At 53.1% G+C, this 22,859-nt stretch overlaps 1 protein-coding gene across 1 annotated transcript; it reads left to right on the top strand.

Annotated features, from left to right (window-relative positions):
• Positions 1-1,763: 1,763 nt before the first annotated feature.
• SNX27 (sorting nexin 27) lies at positions 1,764-22,440 on the top strand. Its single transcript, XM_084223411.1, has 12 exons — positions 1,764-2,029; positions 8,048-8,279; positions 9,592-9,784; positions 11,381-11,445; positions 12,256-12,360; positions 13,088-13,166; positions 14,115-14,278; positions 15,367-15,456; positions 16,835-16,984; positions 18,015-18,143; positions 19,464-19,523; positions 20,412-22,440. The coding sequence occupies exons 1-12, from the start codon at positions 1,770-1,772 to the stop codon at positions 20,457-20,459; spliced, it is 1,575 nt and encodes a 524-aa protein (XP_084079537.1). The 5' UTR covers positions 1,764-1,769; the 3' UTR covers positions 20,460-22,440.
• The last annotated feature ends 419 nt before the right edge of the window (positions 22,441-22,859 follow it).

Raw genomic sequence — 22,859 nt, 5'->3', positions numbered from 1 at the left:
GGGTCACAGGTGGGGTCACACGGGGTCACCGGGGTGTTCAGGACACCCGGGGTTCAGGGTGACCCCAGTGTGTCCCCTCTGTTCCCATCAGTGGATGTGAATGTCGGCAGGACCCTCCTGTTCCTGCTCCTGCTCCTGGCTGTCATCGGGGGCTGTCACTGGTGGCACCGCCGGGGTGGGTGACAATGGGGGGGATGGGGGTCCTGGGGTGAGGGGAAGCCCCCAGAGTTGGGGTAGAGATCAGGGATCCAGTGGGAATCGGGGCTGCAGGGAGGATTTGGGGTTCCGTGGGTGGTTGGAGCTGCTGAGGCCCCAGGAAGGTTCAGGGGTCCCAGAGTCCCCTCGGTCACCCCCTCCCCTTTTCCTTGCAGCCACCAGGAAGCCCCAGGACAGGTGAGGTGGGGGCTTTGGCTGGGACTCCCCTTTCCCCCTCCCCAGAGCCCCCCTTATCCCCACAGGACCCCCCGGATGAGGGGGCAGTGCTGGACCCCAGCATCGTGGGCACTGAGTGGGCAGGAGGAGAATTCGGGAGGTGACAAGGACACCTCACCCACCGGTGTCACTCCCCACCCAGGTTCCCAGAACCGGTGTCACCCTCACGGTACCCAGGGGGTGTCCCCTGGCCCTGCCCCACTTTGGGATCCACAAGTGACCAACACAGAGCTGTCGGGACCCTACGAGGGACAGTGGGACCCCCGTGACTACGAGAGCGTGCTGTGACACTGGGGGACACTGGGAACACTGGGGGCACTGGGAGCACTGGGGGTCACTCGGGGTCACTGCCCCAGGGCACCTCCCGTGTCACCCCCCCTCCCCAGATCTGTGCTCCCCTGCTCGGGGGGTGCCCACGGGTGGGGGGTCCCATGTGGAGCTGCTCAGAGCTCCCCGTTCCAGTGCTCCCAGTGCTCCCAGTACCCCCAGGGGCTCCGTGTTGCCTCCAAGGGCACAGGATCCTTGTCCCTCTTATTGGACCCAAAATGCAGCTCTTTGATTAAACTGGGAGAAATGTTTTTGGTTTGTTCAGTCATGCCCGGTCAGCTCGGGATTGAGGAGGGTCCCGGTCAGGTTGTTGAGCAGATCGTTCTGGGATTTGCGGGATTTTTGGGGCTCCCTCAGTCCCTTGGGAGTCGCCACACGGCACCGCAGCGAAGAGCGCCCCCTACCCGTTCCCAGGGAAACCGCACCCCCTGTTTCCATGGCAACACACCCCGGTCTCATAGCAACAGCATCCCATCTCCATGGCAACCGTACCCCGTTCTCATGTCAGCAGCTGCTTGTCCCCACGCCCTCAGCCCTCCCCAGTCCCTTGGCAACAACACCCTTCTGATCCCATGGCAACGCCCCCTCCCCGGTCCCACGCCCACAGCCCCTCGTTACCATGGCAACGCCCCCTCCCTGTTTCCTTGCCTACACCCCTCCATTCCCATGGTAACAGCCCCCCCAGCCCATGGCACCTGTAGCCCCCGTTCCCATGGTAACAGCCCCCTCGGTTTCCATGGCAACAGGCCCTCCTTCCCATGACAACAGGACTGTTCCCATGGCAACACCCGTTCCCACGCGCACAGCGCATGCGCCGCACTCTCCCCGCCTCTCCGTCTCTTTGACTTCATTTCCCATCATCCCCCGCGGCCCGCGGCGCGCTAACGGCGCTCGGCAGTTTCGCGGACTTCATTTCCCGTCGCTCCCCGCGGCACGGACGGGATGGGCGGTTCCCTACGGCGGCCGTCGCGGGCCCGGTCTCGTGACGCGCGCCGTGCGCGGACGCCAAGATGGCGGACGAGGAGGGCGAAGCGCGGCCGGGGGCGCGGAACGGGGCCGGGGAGGGACCCCCGGGCGGTCCCCGCGTCGTCCGCATCGTCAAGTCCGAGTCAGGATATGGCTTTAACGTCCGCGGCCAAGTGAGCGAAGGCGGGCAGCTGCGCAGCATCAACGGCGAGCTGTACGCGCCGCTGCAGCACGTCAGCGCCGTGCTGGGCGGAGGGGCCGCCGACCGCGCCGGGGTGCGCAAGGGGGACCGCATCCTGGAGGTGTGAGTACGGGGGGGCCGCCCACCCACAGCCCCCCGGCAGCCGGCCCCGGGAACGCGCCCCACACACACCGGGCAGCCCCGGGGGAGCGGGAATGGGGGTCCTGAGGGGGCTCTGAGGGGGCTGGGGGCCATGAGGGGGCTCTGGGGGCCATGAGGGGGCCATGAGGGGCCCGGGCTGAGGGGACAGCGAGCCCTTGGTGCGGTGCTGGGGTGCTGAGGGGCTCTGCGGGGCCTTGGGTGAGGGTGTCATGAGGGGGATTGAGACCCCCCTGGCCTTGGGGAGGTTGTGGGGGGTCGTGAAGGGGCTGAGGATGGTGTGATGAGAGGGGACTGAGACCCCCGGCCCTTGCTGGGGGTTTGGGGGGGAAGCCTGAGGGGGCTGAGCGCCCTTTGGTGAGGTTTGAGGGGTTTTGGGGGCTCTGAGCTTCCCCTGGTGAGGGTGTGACTGGGGATGAGGGGGAGCCCCCGACCCTTGGTGGGGATTTGGGGGTCGTGAGGGGGCTGGGGGTCCTTTGGTGAGGGTGTCATGGGATGGGGTGAGACCCCTCCCGTCCCTTGAGGTGATCTGGGGGTCCTGAGTAGGTGCTGAGGGGGCTGAGGGTCCTTTGGTGCAGATGTGGTGAGGAGGGGTTGAGACCCCCAGACCTTGATGGGAATTTGGGGGTCCTGAGGAGTCACCAAGGGGGCAGAGGATCCCTTGGTGACATTTAGGGGATCCAAAAGGGGGGTCTTGAGGGGGCTGAGGGTGCCTTGCTGAGGGTGTGTCATGAGCCCCCAGCCCCTGAGGGGAATTTGGGGCGTCCTGAGGAGGGGGGCTGAGTCCAGACTGAGCCCCCCAACCCTCACTGGGGGTTTTGGGGGGGTTTTACAGGAGCCTCTCAAGGGGGAACCCTTGGATTTCAACATGGGGACCCTCCTGGGGAGGTCAGGGGATAATTTTTAGGGATGAGCCACTTGGATTTCAACGTGGAGACTCCGAGGAAGGGCAGGGGGAATTTTTAGGGATAAACCCCTCAGATTTCAGTGTGAGGATCATCCTGGGGATGGCAAAGGAGCATTTTTAGGGATAAACCCCTTGGATTCCAACCTGGAGACACTTCCTTCCCATTCCTGGCTCTCGTGTTCTCCAGCTGCTGCCTTTTCGCACCCAAAATTGTAACTTTGACCCAGAAAACACCTTCCCATGGGAATATTCCTGCTGTGAGGAAACTCATCTTCCTTCCCCCCCGCAAAAAAAAAAAATCCTTAAACTTTGTGGCTGAAATCCCTCAAGCCCCAGCGTGGGGGTTGGTTTTTCAGGGATCCCTCCGGATCCTCCCACCGTCGCACTTCGCTCCGGGTCGGTTAAGTCCAATTACTGATTAATTCCAGGGATTTCCAAGCTGCAGGAATGTTTTGCTGCCAGCTCTGGAAGTCCAAGGGGTGTGAGGAGCTGTCAGGACCTGCCTGAGGCCGGTGAATCCTGCAGAAATCCCAGCTGGGATTTGGCTCTGTCCCAGCTGACCCAAATTCCCGATTCTTTGATTTTTCCGTGTAGGAGAAGCTCTGGGAGCGGGGGGGGATTCTGTACCTGGATGTGCCAACTGGGGGAGCAGCATTCCCAGGCTGAGTGGGGTGGGTTTTGTGGGCACTGGGATGAAATTTTCCCTCATTTTTGAGTGTTTTGGGGAACATTTAAAACGCTGGGTTTGGCATGAGAGGGAGAGGTTTGGAGCTTGGTGCTGGAATTTTGGGGTTCAGTGGCCCAGGTGAGGACTGGGGCGTGGTGTGTGAAATAATTAAGCCCTGGGGTTAATGATAGTTAATGAAGAGAGTTTGCTTATGGTCTCCCAATCCCTATGGGAGGTGGAAGGATTGGGAATTTCCTCTTGGTTTATCCATTTATTTCCTGGGAGAAATGGCTTTAATTTGTCCCTGTGCTCTGTAAAGCGGCCAGGTTGGCTCTTGCCATATTCCAGTATTTATGTATCCCAGTATTTCAATATTCCAGTATTCCTGCATTCCAATATTTCAATTTCCTAATAGCCCTGTTTTCCAGTATTTCAATATTCCAGTATTCCAATTTTCTAATAGCCTTGCATCCCAGTATTTCAATATTCCTGTATTTCCGTATTCCTGTGTACCAATATTTTAATATTCCTATATTTCAGTATTCCTGTATTCCAACATTTCAATATTCCAATATTTTAATATTTCTATATTTCACTTTTTTAGTATTCCTCCCTTCATATTTCAATATTCCAATATTTTAATATTCCTATATTTCAGGTTTTTTAGCAATCCTGCCTTCCAATATTTCAATATTCCTGTGTTTGAATATTCCAATATTTCACTATTTCAATATCCCAGTGTTCCAACACTGCTATATTCCTATTTCCCCATATTCCAACACACCAATATTCCCATAACTCAATGTCCCTACATTCCAACATCCCTATTTTTCTATATTCCAAGATTACCCAATTCCCACATTCCAGCATTCTCACCTTTTGCTGCAGAAACAACCCCAAAATTCCCAAGTCCCATCTCTGTTCTGGCAGCATGAAACACCCCTCATTTTCCTCAGATCTGTGAAAATCCCAACTCCTGGAATTCCTGGAGGAGGAAACAATAACCCGGGCCTCCCAAAATAGCTCTGATTTCCCTTCCTTTCACGGGAGCAGCGGGATCGGGGCGGGAAATCCGCTCTCCCGGCCATCCCGGTTCCTCCAGAGGGAACTCCCCAAAATCCAGGCCCTGGAGCTCCGGGAGGAGCTGCCTGGCTGGATTTGGGATGTTCAGGGTGTTGATTCCCTGCAGGATTTCCTTCCCACCTCCTGGAATTCCCAGCAGACCGGCCCTGAGGAGGGGAATTTTTGGGGAGGAAGAGCCTGAGCGAGGAGGTTGTTCTGCTCCTGAGGGATTCCTGCTGGGATTTATGGGGGATGTTTGGGATGTGGGCACTCACCTGTGGCTCTGGCACTCCACAGCTCATCCCTATCCTGGAAAACCCTGGAGATCACCCATCCAAGCGTGTTTTCCATGAAAAATCCACTCTTCCCTATCCTCATCCGACACCAACGGATGCTCCAGGTCCTTTTTCCATCCCTCCCTCCTGGATCCAGCATCCAGCTCCTCCCTGTGCCTTCCCAGGCTCTGGAATGCTCTGGAATCTGCAGGGACAGACAATGGGAGCTAATTGAGCTCTTGATTAACGCCCGGAATGTCGATCATCACCGATCCACCGGGAAGAGAAGCTCCAGAGCTGCTTGGGGAAGGATGGAATGGAGGAAAAAGGGATTTATCCATAACACTGAGTGGGAAAACGGCCGGATTTAGGTGGGGTGGGCAGGGCTGGGGGATCCTGGATCCCACCAGACTCATTCCTGCTGCAGGGAAGCCTCTGGAACAGGTGCAGCACTGGGAAGGTGTCAGGTTTTGATGGAATAACCTCCGGAATCGGCGTCGTCCCTACATTTATGGGTGAGGCCAAAGGCTTTTCCCTCAGGAGGTTGGACTGTCCCTCTCTCTATGGACTCAATTTCCATTTTATGGGATGGGAGAAGCCAGCTCTGCCTTGGAAAGGTCTGGAATGGTCTCTACAGCAGTGGGAGCTGCTGGCTCGGCACATTCCCAGTGTTCTGCTCACCAAAGGCACTGCTGGGAATTCACCCCGGGAACAGGCAGTGAGAATTTCCTTGTCCAGAGGCTCTGAGGGGTCCTTAACCTTGGAAGATTTAGGAAATGGATTGGAAGTGGAAGTTAAAATCCCTCTGATCACCGGCTGATTCCTCTTCCCATTCTTTTCTTTCCCATTTCTTCCTTTTTCCTGTTTTCCCTCCCCTCTCCTTCCTTTCCCTGTGGAATTTCTCGGATCCTTCGTGCATCCCATCCATTCCCAGGGATCTCCATCTCCAGGATCCTCCTTACCCAGTTCCTCACAGTGAATTCCCCTGACAGACCCCAAGTCAGGGAATTTTCCCAAATCCTGGTGGAAAATGACTCAATCCCTGTCAGAACAGGAACCCTGGAATGTTTTCCATGTCATGGGGCCCTTGCTCATCCATGTTGGCATGATGGGAGTTCTGCTTCATCCTCGGCCTTTGCCAGCAGCTCCGTTCTTCCCAGTAGAAGAATTCCAGATCCCAGCCCAACTGGTGGATGAGACATTTTCCACACTGCCTCCATTATATCCAGGGAATATTGCACTGGGCTGAGGAGCTTCTTTCCAGCTCCCTGGAAAAGGGGTGGGAGAGGAATTCCATGAGAAATCCAACCTCCATCTTCCACCCATTGAATCCAAAGCTTTTCCCACAGTAACCTTCCCATGGAATGAAGGGAAAAGAAGCTCTTCCATCCTGTAGTGGGAAGTGCCAGAACCTCCGGCTCTGGGTGGAACCCCTTCCACATTCCCAAAAAAAGGGATTTATCAGAGGAAGTTGCTCCTGGAATACTGCTGGGAATGGCTCTCCTCAATTTCCTGTCCTGTGGAAGAGAGTCATGGCTGCGGATCCGCCTTCCTAGCAGGAAGGATCCCTTGGATCTAGTGTCATCTCTTGGATCTTGATGTCCTTTCCCTGCTCCCCTTGCATTCCCTGGATTCTCTGAAGGATCAGAGCAACACCTGGACCCATTTTCCAGCTCCAAGCAGAGCCAGAAGCGTGAGGAGCAAAACATCCCAGTGTTCCTTTTTCTTGGGAAGAGGGTCCTGGATCCCCCGGCTGCTGCGCTTCCTTCCTGGATTTAACATTCCTGGATTCCAGCCTCCGTTGCCATGGTGACTTCATCCCAAAGTTCTGACTCCTCCTGCTTCTTTGAGACAGGAGCAGGGAGGCATCCAAGCTTGGGAAGGCCCTCTGGGAGTGATGGGGAGCCAGCATTTTTGGGAATGGAATTATTTCTTTTTGGGAATTCTGGGTCCTGTCCATGCCCCTTTCCCAGAATTTGCTGTTGGCTCAGGGAGAAAGCGTCTAAGGGTTGCTCCATTATCCCTTTTCCCTGGAATGATCCAGAAGCTCCAATGGGTTTGGATAGCCTTGAGTAGTGTTGGAGTTGGAGGAAACTTTTCCAGCTCCGGGAAGAGTTGGAATTTTTGAAATCTGGATCTCTCACCTGGATTTGTAAGCAGGGATCCGACCTTTCCAGAGTGATTTCCTGTAAGGAAAAATTCCATAAAAATGGATGGATGGGACCTGTCAGAGCTGTTCCCTTCCCTTGGAGAGCTGGGAATTGAAGGCCAATTCCCACTCTGGATCCTGGGACCATGCAGCAGCACGGAATGAGGGCAATTCCAAGCTTTTTGGTGGAGAAATTCCTTGGTGGGAATTGGGATTGTAGCTGCATCACCACGATGAGAAATTCTGAGCAACTTTTCTGGAAGGGATCCCTTATCTCCGAAGCAGCTCGGGAATGTCTTGGGTCTCCAGCACTTCATGGGATTCTGGGAGGTTTGGGATTGACTGGGGTGAGTTTTCCTGGGCTGGTTGGCCGAGGTGTGATCCAGATTTTCTGGGCAAAGCCAGATTGTTTCCATGAGGTTCTTGGGAATGTCTAGAGATGGCTTGGGAATATTTTCTCTATTTCCATGGGATTTTCCATTGTCTCCAGGAAGTTTGGGATTGCTTGGCATAAGTTTTCCAGGGCAGGTTTGATCTGTGTTTTCTGGGCAGAGCCAGATCCAGGCCACGGACCTCTTGAGAATGTCAGGAACGTTCTAGAGGTGGCTCAGGAATGTCTTGGGTCTAAAGCACTTCCATGGGACCCTGGGAGGTTTGGGATTGACTGGGGTGAGTTTTCCTGGGCAGGTTGGCCAAGGTGTGATCCAGATTTTCTGGGCAAAGCCAGAGCCAGGCCATGGGGTTCTTGGAAATGTCAAGAATGTTCTCTGGGGGTGGTTTGGGAATGTCTTCAGCACCTCCATGGGAATTTGGGATTTTTTGCCTTTAGGAATGGGGTGAATATGGAAGGGGCCATGCACAAGCAGGTGGTGGATCTGCTCCATGGGAACTCAATGGGAATTTGGGATATTTTTCTCTTTAGGAACGGGGTGAACGTGGAAGGAGCCACGCACAAGCAGGTGGTGGATCTGATCCGCGCTGGCGAGAAGGAGCTGGTGCTGACGGTGCTGTCGGTGCCGCCGCACGAGGCCGAGAGCCTGGAGCCGCCCGAGGAGCCGCTGGGGCCGCCCTTCTACGACTACAGCGAGAAGCAGGCGGTGCCCATCTCCATCCCCACCTACAAACACGTGGAGCAGAGCGGGGAGAAGTTCGTGGTGAGGCTTTTTTCCCCCTGGGAATGGGGGGAAAATCCGCGGGTTTTGGGGTTTTGTTTGTTTGTGGGGGTAGGGGGGTTGTTTGCATTCAGTAGAGGGGTTGAAATGTAGGGTTATTGAAATGTAGGAGTGTTGGAATGTAGGGATGTTATGATGTAGAATATAGGAATGTTGTGATATAGGATATAGGAATGTTATTATATAGGAATGTTGGAATATTGAATATAGGATTGTTGGAATATTAGAATACATTGGAATATAGGAATGTTGAAATGTAGGAATATAGGGCTCTTGGAATATTGGAATGTAGGAATGCTGAAATTTAGGAATATTGGAACTTTAGGAATATTGGAAATTTAGAAATATTGGAAATTTAGGAATTTGGGGAAACAGGGCTGTTGGAGTATTGAAATTTAGGAATAGTGAAATAGGATTATTGAAATATAGGACTATTGAAGTATAGGAATACAGGACTGTTACGATATAGGAATATTGGAACATTGAACATAGGAATACAAGACTGCTGGAGTGTTGGAATATAGGAATGCTGAAATCCCAGAGTAGGATTTGGCCTAAAATCCCAAAATTTGGGACTTTGGATGCAACATGAGGTGTTTGGGATCTCTCAGTATCTCAAAGGGAGGGAGCCGTGAACCTGAATCCCAGGATTTGGAGCTTTGGATGGATCATGGGAAATTTGGGATCTCTCTGTGTCTTGTGGGAAGGAGCCAGGAATCAGAACCCCAGAATTTGGGGCTTTAGATGAAACACAGAGAGTTTGGGATCTGTCTCCATCTTGGAGGGAGTATCAATGACTGTGAATCCCAAGATTTGGGACTTTGGATGGAAAATGGGGACTTTGGGATCTCCCTGTTTCTCAGAGGGAAAAGCCATGAACCCCAAATATTTGGGGCTTTGGGTGTAACACAGGGAGTTTGGGATCTCTCGGTGTCCCATGGGAAGCATCCATGATCCCAAATCCCAAGTTTTGGGGCTGTGGATTAAACATGGGAACTTCGGTATCTCTGCATTCCATGGGAAGGAGCCAGGAACTTAAATCCCAAGATTCTGGGCTTTGCATGGAAAATGGGTGGTTTGGGACCTCTCAGTGTCTCATGGGAAGTATCCATGACCCTGAATCCAAAGATTTGGGATTCCTGAGGCCCTGGAATGCCGGGATCAGCGGGGACACCCCTATCTCCAGCTCAACACATTCCCCTCCTCATTCCCCAAACCCCTCACTCCAGAAGGGCACGACTGAGCTATGGGGAACACCGGGGGACATTTGTGAATTTGGGGGCTCTCTCCCCAGGTGTACAACGTTTACATGGCCGGGCGGCAGCTGTGCTCCAAGCGCTACCGGGAATTCGCCATCCTGCACCAGAACCTGAAGCGGGAATTCGCCAACTTCACCTTCCCGCGCCTGCCCGGCAAGTGGCCGTTCTCACTGTCGGAGCAGCAGCTGGACGCCCGCAGGAGGGGCCTGGAGGAGTACCTGGAGAAGGGTGCGCTGCTCCCAGAACCCCTCCTCGACCCTAAATCCATCCTCAGCCCAATCTGGCACCCCAAAATCCCTCCTCGACCCTAAATCACTCTTCAGACCAATCCCGCACCCCAAAATCCCTTCTTGTCCCTAAATCCATCCTCACCCCAATCCCACACCCCAAAATCTCTCCTTGTCCCTAAATCCATCCTCAGCCCAATCCCGCACCCCAAAATCCCTTCTCGTCCCTAAATCCATCCTCAACCCAATCCTGCACCCCGAAATCTCTCCTTCTCCCAAAATCCCTTCTCAGCCCAAAAATCCCTCCTCACCTCAGTCCTGCACCCCAGAATCCCTCTTCGTCCCTAAATCCATCCTCAGTCCAATCCCACACCCTAAAATCCCTCCTCACCTGAAAATCCCTCCTCATCCCAAAATCTCTCCTCATCCCAAAATCCCTCACCTCAAAATCCCTCCTCGTCTGAAAATCCATCCTCATCTCAAAATCCCTCTAAGAATTCCTCACCCAGATCCCTCATCCCAAAATCTCTCCTCATCCCAAGATTCTCCCTCTCACCCCAAAATCTCTCCTCATCCCAAAACCCCTCCTCACCTCAATCCCTCATCCCAAAATCCCTCCTCATCCCAAAATCCCTCCCCATCCCAAAATCCCTCCTCACCCCAATCCCTCATTCCAAAATACCTGCTCTCAAAACCCCTCACCCCAGAATCCCTCCTCATCCCAGAATCCCTCATCTTAAAATCCCTCATCCCAAATCCTTCCTCATCCCAAAATCCCTCCCAAAACTCCTCACCCTAAAATCCCTCATCCCAAAACCCCTCACTGGCATTCCCAGGGGGAATTCCCTGGGATTTGTGGGTTTGCTCTGGGAGGTTTGGGGTGGTTGGGGGGGTGGGTTTTGGGGTGGATCCACCTTGGAGAGGGTCTGGATCCTTTTGTGCGCAGGAGAACGTGGGGATAACAGTGATCCAGGGGACAGGAGGTGACAGAGGTGACCCAGGGGGCCGGAGGTGACAGAGGTGATCCAGGTGACCAAAGGTGACCCAGGGGACACTCCTGGGGCTGGTCCACCTTGGAGAGGGTCTGGATCCATGAGGGACACCAGGATATGGAGAACATGGGGATAACAGTGACACTGGAGGTGACCCGGGGGACAGGAGGTGGCTCAGGTGACACTCAGAGCACTGCAGGTGTTGGCCTGATCCACCTTGGAGAAGGTCTGGATCCATGAGGGACACCAGGACATGGAGAATAGGGTGACACTGGGGACAGGAGGTGACCCAGGGGACATTCAATCACCTTGGAGAGGGTCTGGATCCATGAGGGACACCAGGACATGGAGAACATGGTGATAACAGTGACACTGGGGACAGGAGGTGACCCAGGGGACATTCAGTCACCTTGGAGAGGGTCTGGATCCATGAGGGACACCAGGACATGGAGAACATGGTGACACTGGGGACAGGAGGTGACCCAGGTGCAGGAATTCCCCTCAGGATGAGTTGGGATGATGGGAAAGGGGTTGCTGGGCTGCCCCTGGAGGGGACATTCCCGGGTCCTGGTGGCATTCCGGGTGACATTCCGTGTGTCCCCCAGTGTGCTCCATCCGGGTCATCGGCGAGAGCGACATCATGCAGGAATTCCTGTCGGAGTCGGACGAGGTGGGTGACGTCATCCCGCGGAATTCCATGGAAAAAAACCCTTCCATGGAATCACCAAGGTGGGAAAACCCCTCCTGTCCAACTGTCCCCAAGGCCACCCTTGATCCCTGTCCCCAAGCATCACATCTGTGGGGTTTTGGGAAAATTCCAACCGTTTTTGATGGGATTGAGGCTTGGTCCAACTGAATTCTGTAGGGAAAAAAAATCTTCCATGGAATCATGGAAAAGCCCTCGGAGCTCCTCATGTCCAACTGTCCTCAAGGCCACCCCTGATCCCTGTCCCCAGGTGCCACATCCATGGGTTTTGGGGACAATTCAGCCTGATTTTTATGGGATTCAGGCTTGGTCCAACAGAATTCCATGGAAAAAAACCCCTAAGGCTTCCATGGAATGTCCAAAGCTGGAAAAGCCCTCGGAGCTCCTCAGGTCCCACAGTCCCCAAGGCCACCCCTGATCCCTGTCCTCAGGTGCCACATCCACGGGTTTTGGGGACAATTCTGCCTGTTTTTTATGGGATTGAGGCACCCCAAGCTCCAAGAATTGGTCCCAAAGCCCCAGTCTGGGACAATTCCCGGGATGGCAATTCCACAGTGCCCTGGGCAGCGCCGACCACCAAGGGATGAAGGAATTCCATGGAGGAATTTCCCCAAACATCTCACCTGGAGCTCCCTGACCATTCCCTCGGGAGAAGAATCCAACCCAATCCCTCCTCCCACACTGAATTCCCACGGGGGGATTTTTAGGGATCACAAATTACTGGAAAACTGGGATTTCCTGATTTTTGGGAATTTTCCCTTCCCTTTTTCCCAGAATTACAACGGCGTCTCCGACGTGGAGCTGCGGGTGGCGCTCCCGGACGTCACCACGGTGACAGTGAGGGTGAAGAAGAACAGCACCACGGACCAGGTGTACCAGGTGAGCCCATTCCCACCTGGAATTGCCCTTCCCACTGGGAATTTCCATCCCCTCAACTTGATTTCCCCACCCCCATCTGGATTTTCCTCCCCTCTACCTAGATTTTCCTCTTTCCCACCTGGATTCTCCTTTCCCACCTGGATTTTCTGCCTTTCCCACCTGGAACTTCCATCTTCTCACCTCAATTTTCCTTTCCCCACCTGGATTTTCCTCTTTCCCACCTGGAACTGCCCTTCCCACCTGGAATTTCCATCCCCTGAACTCGATTTTCCTTTTTCCCACCTGAATTTTCCTTTTTCACACCTGGATTTTCCCCAGTATTTTGAGGACTGGGATCCACTGGATCCATGGATTATGGGGAATAAAATAACACAGGGCAGACCCTTTGGAAAAAGGAGCTGAAAATTCTGCTGGAAAAGAGTAGGAATTCTGGAATCCCGTGGATAAAGAGGATTTGGGAGTGTTCAGAACACAACCCATGGATTTCCACGCTGAGTTTTGGCCGTGGAATGATCCCAGACAGGAATTTCCCACTCCTTTTTCCTGGGGAATCCAGGCTGGAATTTTGGGGACCCCACAACCTTAACATCCCCAGGAAGTGGGGAGTAAAACAGGAATGAAAAGCTGGCCTGGTTGTGCTGGCAGAGTTCCAACCGGGTTTTCCGTGGTCAGGGAATTCCCGGGAATGCCCGGCTGGCGCTGATCCCGTTTTCCCGGCGTTTTCCAGGCGGTGGCTGCCAAGGTGGGCATGGACAGCGTCACCGCCAACTACTTCGCCCTCTTCGAGGTCATCAACCACTCCTTTGGTGAGCCTGGAATTCCGTGGGATTTAGGGGGGAAAAAAAACTGGGAAAAAAGGGAATGGAGGGATCTGCAGGTCCTTAGGGTGGGACTGTGGAATTTGTGGGGCTCCCGCCATCCCAGCCTGGGTTTGGATGATTCCAGGGATGGAGAATCCATGGGATAACTTGGGATAGGGAAAGATTTATCCCTAAAATCCCATTAAAGCAGGACAGGGAATCCTGGAATGGTTTGGGATGGGAAGGATCCTCAGGGTTTTGGGATCTCCCACTGTCCCAGTTTGATCCAAGCTGGAATTGGGCACTCCCAGGGATGGAAAAGCCCCCTGAGGTTGATGCCAATCCCACCAAATCCGGTCCCCCAGGTGGCACTTGCAGGAGTTTTTGGGATAATTCCCAGGAATGGTGGCTCCACCCTGCCCTTAGCATCCCTTTCCAACACCTGATCACCTTCTCCATGGGGAAATATTCCCGAATATCCCACCTGGACCTTCCCTGGCACAATTTGAGGGAATGTTTCCCTGATTTCCCAGGTTTTCCCTGTGCAGAAGTTGGCTCTCAGCGAGTTCCCCCACAAGCTCTACATGCAGAACCACACCCAGGATATTTGGGATATTCCTCCAGATTCCAGGGGTTTCAGAGGGATTTGGGATCATACTGGAAGAATTCGGGGATAATTTTGGAAGGGCTTGGGATCATGTTGGAGGATTCGGGGATAATTCTGGAAAGATTTGGGGTCATTCTGGAAAGATTTGGGGTCATTCTGGAAAGATTTGGGGTCATTCTGAGGAATTTGGGATCACTCTGGAAGGATTTGGGGTCATTTTTGGCAGTTCCCTGTGGGCAAACCCCATTTTAACGCCGATTTTTTTGGCTCTCCTGGAACCCCTGTCCTCCCCACGCCCTGACCCCGACATTCCACGCCCTCTCCGGGATCTCCCGGGCCGTTCCCAGTGCGGAAGTTGGCTCCCAACGAGTTCCCCCACAAGCTCTACGTGCAGAACTACACCTCGGCCGTGCCGGGGACGTGCCTGACCCTGCGCAAGTGGCTCTTCACCACCGAGGAGGAGGCGCTGCTCAACGACAACGACCTGGCTGTCGCCTACTTCTTCCACCAGGTGTGGAATTCCCAGCAGGAATTCCTCTGGAATGCCCCTCTGGGTGGGGAAAACTCCTCATGGGATCCTTGGGTCCCATAGCTGATCCCAAGGCATGACGGGGTTTTGGTTGTTTTTATGGGATTGAGGCACCTCAAAGTTCTCAGGCCACCCCAAGGTCCTGCAGGTAAGGAATTCCCAGCAGGAATTCCTCTGGAATGCCCCTTCGGGTGGAGAAAATCCCTTATGGGCTCATTGGGTCCCATAGCTGATCCTAAGGCATGATGGTGTTTTGGTTGTTTTTATGGGATTGAGTCACCCCAAAGTTCTCAGGCCACCCCAAGGTCCTGCAGGTGAGGAATTCCCAGCAGGAATTCCTCTGGAATGCCCCTTTGGGTGGAGAAAATCCCTTGGGTCATTGGATCCCATAGCTGATCCTAAGGTGGGATGGGGTTTTGGTTGTTCTCATGGTATTGAGTCACCCCAAAGTTCTCAGGCCACCCCAAGGTCCTGCAGGTGAGGAATTCCCAGCAGGAATTCCTCTGGAGTGCTCATTCCTGTTGGGAGAGATGCTGGGGTGCAGTGTTTGATCCCAACTTTGGGAATTCCACCCATTTTTTATGGGATTGTGGCACTCCTGGAAGCACTCCAAACCCTGCTGTCCATTGGGATACAGGGATTGGGGTGGGAATGACCTGGGGGAAACCTGGGAATTCCAGAGGTGAATCCAGCTGGATGCCAAAGCCCAGATTTGGAGAATTCCAGGGATGGTGACTCCAGCACTGCCATCCCCAAGGAAAACCCCTTTTCCCACCAAATTCCCCTAATTTTTTGCCTGGATCATCCTCACCAATTCCAAGCATTCTCAGCTTTTCCAAATCCATCCTCCCATTCCAAGGAACCTTTTCCCAAACTCCCTGTGGATATCCCAGGACTCCCCTGAAGCCATTGTGGCAGGAATTGGAATGGGAACATCCCCCTTGGAGCCTTTTTGGTGCTGAAATTTGGAATCAGAACCCCTGAGGGGGAAGCAGGAGGTGGCTCCTCCTCCTCCCATCCCAAATCCCAGATTTTTCCCAGATTTTTCCCATGTTTTTTCCCATTCCCAGGCCGTTGATGACGTCAAGAAAGGCTACATCAAAGCAGAGGAGAAATCCTACCAGCTCCAGAAGCTCTGTGAGCAGAGGAAGATGGTCATGGTGAGTGAATTCCCTGGAATGCTGGAATGTCCCCATGGAATCCCTGCCCGTGTCTGTATCCCAGTGAATCCCTGAAATCCCAGTGAATTCCCTGGAATCTCAGTGAATTCCTTGAGATCCTGGTGAGTCCCAGAATGCTGGTGACTCCCTGGAATGTCCCCATGGAATCCCTGCCCGTGTCCATATCCTGGTGAATCCTGGAATCCTGATGAATCCTGAATCCCAGTAAAACCCTGGAATACCAGGGAATTCCCTGGAATCCCAGTGAATTCCTTGAGATCCTGGTGAATCCCACAATCCTGGTGAACCCCTGGTGAATCCCATTGAATACCCTGGTGGGTCCTGGCGAATTCCCTGGTGGATCCCATTGAATTCCCTGGGATCTCAATGATTCCCTGGAATCCTGGTAAACGCCTGGGATCCTGGTGCATTCCCTGGGATCCCAGTGACTCCCTGACATCCTGGTGAACCCCTGGGATCCTGATGCATTCCCTGGTGAATTCCTGGAATCCTGGTGCATTCCCTGGGATCCCAGTGAACCTCTGGCATCCTGGTGAACCCCTGGGGGGGTCCTGGTGCATTCCCTGGTGAAGTCCTGGGATCCTGGTGCATTCCCTGGTGAATTCCTGGAATCCTGGTGCATTCCCTGGGGTCCCGGTGACTCCCTGGCATCCTGGTGAACCCCTGGGGGTTCCTGGTGCATTCACTGGTGAATTCCTGGAATCCTGGTGCATTCCCTGGCATCTCAGTGCATTCCCCACTGACTCCCTGCCATCCTGGTGCATTCCCTGGCATCCCGGTGAACCCCTGGGGTCCTGGTGCATTCCCTGGCATCCCGGTGAACCCCTGGGGTCCTGGTGCATTCCCTGGGATCCTGATGAACCCCTGGGATCCCAGTGACTCCCTGCCATCCCAATGACTCCCTGGCATGCCGGTGAACCCCTGGGGTCCTGGTGCATTCCCTGAGATCCTGGTGACTTCCTGGGATCCCAGTGACTCCCTGGCACCCCGGTGCATTCCCTGGGATCCCGGTGAACCCCTGGGATCCCAGTGACTCCCTGCCATCCCAATGACTCCCTGGCATCCCGGTGAACCCCAGGGACCCCGGTGCCTCCCTGGGATCCTGATGCATTCCCTGGCACCCCGGTGACTACCTGGCACCCCGGTGCATTCCCTGGGACCCCGGTGACTCCCTGGGATCCTGATGCATTCCCTGGCACCCTGGTGACTCCCTGGCACCCCGGTGACTCCCCGTGTCCCTGGTGACTCCCTGGCACCCCAGTGACTCCCTGGCACCCCGGTGACTCCCCGTGTCCCTGGTGACTCCCTGGCACCCCGGTGACTCCCCGTGCCCCCGGTGACTCGGCTGTTCCCGCAGTACCTGAACATGCTGCGGACGTGCGAGGGCTACAACGAGATCACCTTCCCGCACTGCTCGTGCGACTCGCGGCGCAAGGGCCACGTCATCTCGGCCATCAGCATCCGCCACTTCAAACTGCACGCCTGCACCGAGGAGGGCCAGCTCGAGGTATTCCCTGCTGTGCCCGGGTCATCTCTGACCCCACAGCCCTGCATCTGTGCCCTCCCGAATCCCTGGGGTCACCCCAAATCCCTGGGGTTGTCCCTGAGCTCACAGCCTGGGTTTTACAGCATCACCCAAATCCCTGGGGTTGTTCCTGAGCTCACAGCCTGGGTTTTACAGCATCACCCAAATCCCTGGGGTTGTTCCTGAGCTCACAGCCTGGGTTTTACAGCATCACCCAAATCCCTGGGGTTGTCCCTGAGCTCACAGCCTGGGTTTTACACCATCACTGTGTTCCCAAATCCCTGGGGTCACCCCAGCTCCCTGGGATTGTCCCCAAGCTCACAGCCTGGGTTTTACACTATTCCTGTGTTCCCAAATCCCCGGGGTCACCCCAGCTCCCTGGGATTGTCCTCGAGCTCACATGCTGGGTTCCCAAATCGCCAGGGTCATCCCCAGCCTCACACCTTGATCTGTGCCGTCACTGTGTTCCCAAATCACTGGGGTCACTCCCAAATCCCTGGGATCATCCCTGACCTTCCACCTTGATTTACACCTGGACTGCGTTCCCAAGTCCCTGGGATCATCCCTGGCCTCAGAACTTAGATTTGCACCTTCCCTTTGTCCCCAAATCCCTGGGGATCATCCCCAACCCAACACCTTTGGATTTGCACTTGGACTGTGTTCCCAAATCCCTGGAGGTTGTGCTGGGATCATCCCTGGCACCCCTGGGATTATCCCTAACTTCCACCTTGCTTTGCACCTGGACTGTGTTCCCAAATCCCTGGGGATCATCCCAATTCCCTGGAATTTACCCTGGGCTCATCACTGACCTCACACCTTTGGATTTGCAAATCCCTGGGATCTCCCCGAGCTCCCTGCTGGGATTTGGGAAGTGCAGCCCAGGAGAACTCCGGGAATCCTCCCTGTGCTGAACCTGAGACAAATCCTCCTCTTCCCTCACCCCTGAACCACCCTGACCCCGGGGGCTCCCCTGGCTGGGATCCTGGCTCAGCTGGGTTTGGGAATTGTGCAGAACCAGGTGATTGCCTTCGAGTGGGAGGAGATGCAGCGCTGGGACACGGACGAGGAGGGCATGGCCTTCTGCTTCGAGTACGCGCGCGCCGAGAAGAAACCGCGCTGGGTCAAGATCTTCACCCCCTACGTGAGTGTCCCTGTCCCTGTCCCAATCCTGCCCAGAATGCCCTCAAATCCTGCCTGGAATTCTCTTGGGAATGGGATGTGTGAGTGTCCCTGTCCCTGTCCCTGTCCCAGTCCTGCCCAGAATGCCCTCAAATCCTGCCTGGAATTCTCTTGGGAATGGGATGTGTGAGTGTCCCTGTCTCTGTCCCAGTCCTGCCCAGAATGCGCTCCAATCCCACCCGGAATTCCCTCAAATTCCACCCAGAATTCCCTCAAATCCCACCAGGAATAACCTCAAACCCTGCCCGGAATTCTCTTGGGAATGGGATGAGTGAGTGTCCCTGTCCTTGTCCCAGTCCTGCCCAGAATGCCCTCAAATCCCACCCAGAATTCCCTCAAATTCCACCCAGAATTCCCTCAAATCCCACCCAGAATTCCCTCAAAGCCTGCCCGGAATACCCTCAAATCCCACCCAGAATGCCCTCAAATCCCACCCAGAATTCCCTCAAACCCCACCTGGAATTCCCTGGGGAATGGGATATGTGAGTGTCCCAATCCCGCCCGGAATTCTCTCAAACTCTGCCCAGAATTCCCTCAAATCCCACCCCAAATTCCCTCAAACCCTGCCTGGGGTTTGCATCAAACCCTACCTGGAATTTCCTTGGGAATGGGATTGTGAGTGTCCCTGTCCCAGTCCTGCCCGGAATTCCCTCAAACACAGCCTGGAATTCCCTCAAATCCCCACACAGAATTCCCTTGGGAATGGGATGTGTGAGCGCCCCACATCCTGCCCAGAATTCCCTCAAATCCCACCTGGAATTCCCTCAAATCCCACCTGGAATTCCCTCAGGGACAGGGGCTGGGGGGAAAGGAGAGGCTGATCCCAGAGAGGCTGATCCTGGGAGAGGCTGATTCTTCTCCGGAGCTGCTGGCTCCTCCTGGGATCTCTCTGGAATCCCTCTGGAGCTGCTGGATCCTGTTTGGAATTCCTGGTTCCTACCTGGAGCTCCTGGTTCCTCTCTAAAATTCCTCTGGAGCTCCTGTTTTTTTTTCCCTGGAGCTCCTAGTTCCTCCCTGGAGCTGATGGATCCAAAAGTTCCAAACAAGAACCAAGAGCCCCTGGTTTTTTCCCTGGAATTCCTGATTCCTGTCTGGAGCTGCTGGATCCTTCCTGGAGCCTCCGGCTTTTCCCTGGAATTCCTGGTTCCTCCCTGGAGCTGATGGATTTAGAACCTCCAAACAGAAACCAGGAGCTCCTGGCTCCTTCCCAGAACTCCCAGTTCCCCCCTGGATCTCCTGGGTTTTCCCTGGATTTTCCCTGATTCCCGTTTTTCCCTGACAGTTCAACTACATGCACGAGTGCTTTGAGCGAGTGTTCTGCGAGCTCAAGTGGAGGAAGGAGGTGAGAATTCCAAAGTTTTCCCTTTCCCAGGTGGCTTTCAGTGGGAAATGCTTCTCCTGGTCCATAATTCCCACAGGGAATGTCTGGGTAATCCCAGAAAAGCAGGGGAGGAGCTCTGGAGGTGGGGAAGGCTCCATGGAGCAGCTGGAAAAAGGAGCTGCAGGTGTTGGGAATGACCTGGGATAAATCTGGGAAAAATCTTGAGGACCTGGGAATGACCTGGGATAAATCTGGGAAAAGAAGGTGGGAATGGCCAGGATAAATCTGGGAAGAGTCTTCCTTCTCCATCCCATTTCCCTCCTCCTCCTGCTTTAAGGAGAACTTTAAATTGGGATTGGAATTGGAATTGAGATAAGAATTGGGATTGGCATTGGAATTGGAATTCAGATTTAAATTGGAATTGGGATTAGAATTGGAATTTAAATTGGGGTTGGAATTGAGAAAAGAATTGGGATTGCCTTTGGAATTGGAATTTAAATTTAAATTGGAATTGGGATTAGAATTGGAATGTAAATTGGGATTGAGATTGGTCTTGGAATTTGAATTGGGTTTGGAATTTGGATTGGCATTGAGATTGCAATTGGAATTGAAATTAAAATTGGCATTGGAATTGGGATTAGAATTAGGATTTAAATTGGGATTGGCATTGGAATTGCATTTAAATTGGATTTGGAATTGGGATTGGAATTGAAATTTAAATTGGGATTGGCATTGGCATTTAAATGGGATTTGGAATTGGGATTGGGATCAGGATTGGCACTGGGATTGGGGCACTCCAGGTGAGTTGAAGCCCTGGCTGGGGTCTGAGCCATTCCCAACCTCTCCTCAATCCCATTTTCCCAGTGGGAATCCCGGGGTTCACCTTGTGCCCCTTTCCTTCTTTTCCAGAACCTTTTCCAGCTGGTCAGGTCACAGCAAAGGGACGCAGCCACTTAACCCTGGGAGCTTTTCCAGGATCCCCCAAAAATCCCTTATTGTATTAAAGCCCCCCCCAAACTAAATCTCATTAATTCCAAATCCATTCGTGCCCGTCATCTTTATGGAATTCCAGAGGAGAGGAAAAAAAAACCAAAATATCAAACTGGGAAAAGCCACCTGAGGGGGCTCCTTTTTCCCACTCAGATCCAGCTCCAGGCTGGGAATTTTGGGAATTTTTGTTTTTTTAATTTTTTTTTTTTTTTTAACAACTGGAATTAAGAAGTTGTTGTTTCTGCTGGGTCAGATGTGGAAAAATAGAGGGGGGAAAAAAAAGCCCTGGGAATGTTCCATTCCTGCCTGGGCATCTGTGAGAATAATTCCTTTAAAATCCCACGGGGTGGCAGCAGCTCTTCAAGGGATTTTTCTGCCTCCCAATCTGTTTTTTTTAAATCACTACAGATTAAAAAAAAAAAAAACAGGAAAAACATCCAAAAGGAGTAAAAATTCCAAGGAAATGCCTCTCCTGGCACAAGGATCCCGCTCATGGGTTTGTGTTCCTGCTTTTTGGGGTGTTTTCCCAGGGATTTGGGTGTGCCTGGCTCCTTGGGATGGGATCTGGGAGATTCCAGGATCCTGAGGCTGCCCCTGGATGGGGATGAGCAGCTCCCAGGAGGAAAAATAACCCAGAAAAGCCAATTTTCCCTATTTTTGAGTGGGATTTTTCCCTGGATCCAGTGGCTGGGCAGCTCCCAGGAGGGAAAAATAACCTGAAAAAGCAAATTTTCCCTATTTTTGAGCACTTTTTATCCATGACTTGGGTGTCCAAGCAGGAAAAATAACTTGGAAAAAAACATTTTCCCTGGTTTCGAGCAGGATTTTTCCATAGTTCTGGAGGAAAAGTAAGGTGGAAAATTCATTTTCCCTGGTTTTGAACAGGATTTTTCCATGGATCCAGTGGCTGGGATGTTCCCAGGAGGGAAAAATGAGCTGGAAAAGCCTTTTTTTCCCTGGTTTGGAGCAGGAATTTTCCATGTTTTGGGTGGATGAGCAGCTGCCAGAGGGGAAAACCCTCTGGAAAAGATATTTTCCAGAATTTGGAGTGGGTCTTTCCCATGGTTTGGGAGGAAAAATAAGGTGGAAAACCCATTTTTCCTTGGATTTGAGCAGGATTTTTCTGTGGATCCAGCAGCTGAGCAATTCCCAGAAGGAAAAATGATGGAAAAGCTGTTTATTCCCTGGTTTTGAGTGGGATTTTTCCATGTTTTGGGAGGAAAAAAAGCACCTGGAAAAGCTGGTTTGGGCTGGCCTGGAGCTGGTTCTGCCAGGGTTTGGGGTGGATTTGGGAGTATTTGGAACCAAACCCAGCAGGAGCATCCTGGCCTCATTCCCGACCTCTGGAATGTGCCAGAATCGCTCCCAAGTGGGATTTTCCCCAAAATTCCCTTTTTGGGAAGGGGTTTTTCCCCACTTCTCCTCCTGGAGATGGGATGGGGGAAGATTTTTTTTTTTTTGGAGGGGGAAAAAATCCCAAATCCTCGGCTCTGGAGCAGCCAAGAGCTGGGAATTAATTCCATTAATTGGATCCCTGTAATTAATTGGATTTCCGTTGTCCTCGGGAGCCCCGAGCTGTGGAAAACCCAGGAATGGGGGAGGGAAACTGGAAGAGGTTTGGGATCCCCAAAATCCCCCCTAAAATCTCCTTCAGCACCCCCAGTTTGGGTAAAATCCCAGGAAAAGTTTAATTTTGATCCCAATTTTCCAGCTAGCCCCAAGTTCTGATGGATCAAGGAGAACTGAACCATCTTCCTGTGGATTTTTTTAATCCAAAAAGCAAAAAAAACCCAAAAAAGGGAGAAATTGGTCAAAAAAATACAAAAATAAACCCCTGCCCCCCCTCTTGTCCCATTTTCCCTCTTCCAGCTGCTCCCATTCCTCGGGTTCCCTGTTGGGAAAAGCCCCTTTAGTGTAATTAATTGTAACATATTCTTTTAAATAAATTGATTTATTGAGGAAATTCCGGAGGGCCGTGGCCGTGCTCCTTCTCCTGGGGGGGCTCCCGTGTCCCCCCAAAATCTGGGAGAATCCAGGGATGGTTTCAAACTTCTGAACTTTGGGAATTTGGTGGGGGTTTTAAGGTGTGGTTTGGTAGGGGTTTTTTTGTTCTTTTTTTTTTTTTTTTTAATTTTTTATTTTGACAGAAAAACCGAGAGAAAAAAAAAAAAGAGAAAAAAAGTCAATTCTGAAAGGAACTGCAATAAATAGCAAATAAATAAAGCCTTGAGCCCAGGGGGGCTTCACTGCCCCTCCCCCAACGCCCCCCAAACCCCCCCCACCCCCCAAAATCAACCCAGCAGGTCCCAAACCCCCCCAAAATGGGGGGGACACAGAGGGGGTCCCACACCCCCCCCTTCTGTACAG

Source organism: Fringilla coelebs (assembly GCF_963513975.1).
Source record: "Fringilla coelebs genome assembly, chromosome: 29".
Lineage (NCBI taxonomy): Eukaryota > Metazoa > Chordata > Aves > Passeriformes > Fringillidae > Fringilla > Fringilla coelebs.
The sequence above is the reverse complement of the archived record's forward strand: the minus strand, read 5'-3'. Positions and strand labels throughout refer to the sequence as shown.

Excerpts from the sequence above, each read along its gene's own strand:
- SNX27 (XM_084223411.1), top strand. The coding sequence starts at position 1,770 with ATGGCGGACGAGGAGGGCGAAGCGCGGCCGGGGGCGCGGAACGGGGCC. Across the intron at positions 12,361-13,087 it reads CCACGGACCAGGTGTACCAG|GCGGTGGCTGCCAAGGTGGG; the intron begins GTGAGCCCATTC and ends GGCGTTTTCCAG. Across the intron at positions 13,167-14,114 it reads GGTCATCAACCACTCCTTTG|TGCGGAAGTTGGCTCCCAAC; the intron begins GTGAGCCTGGAA and ends GGCCGTTCCCAG.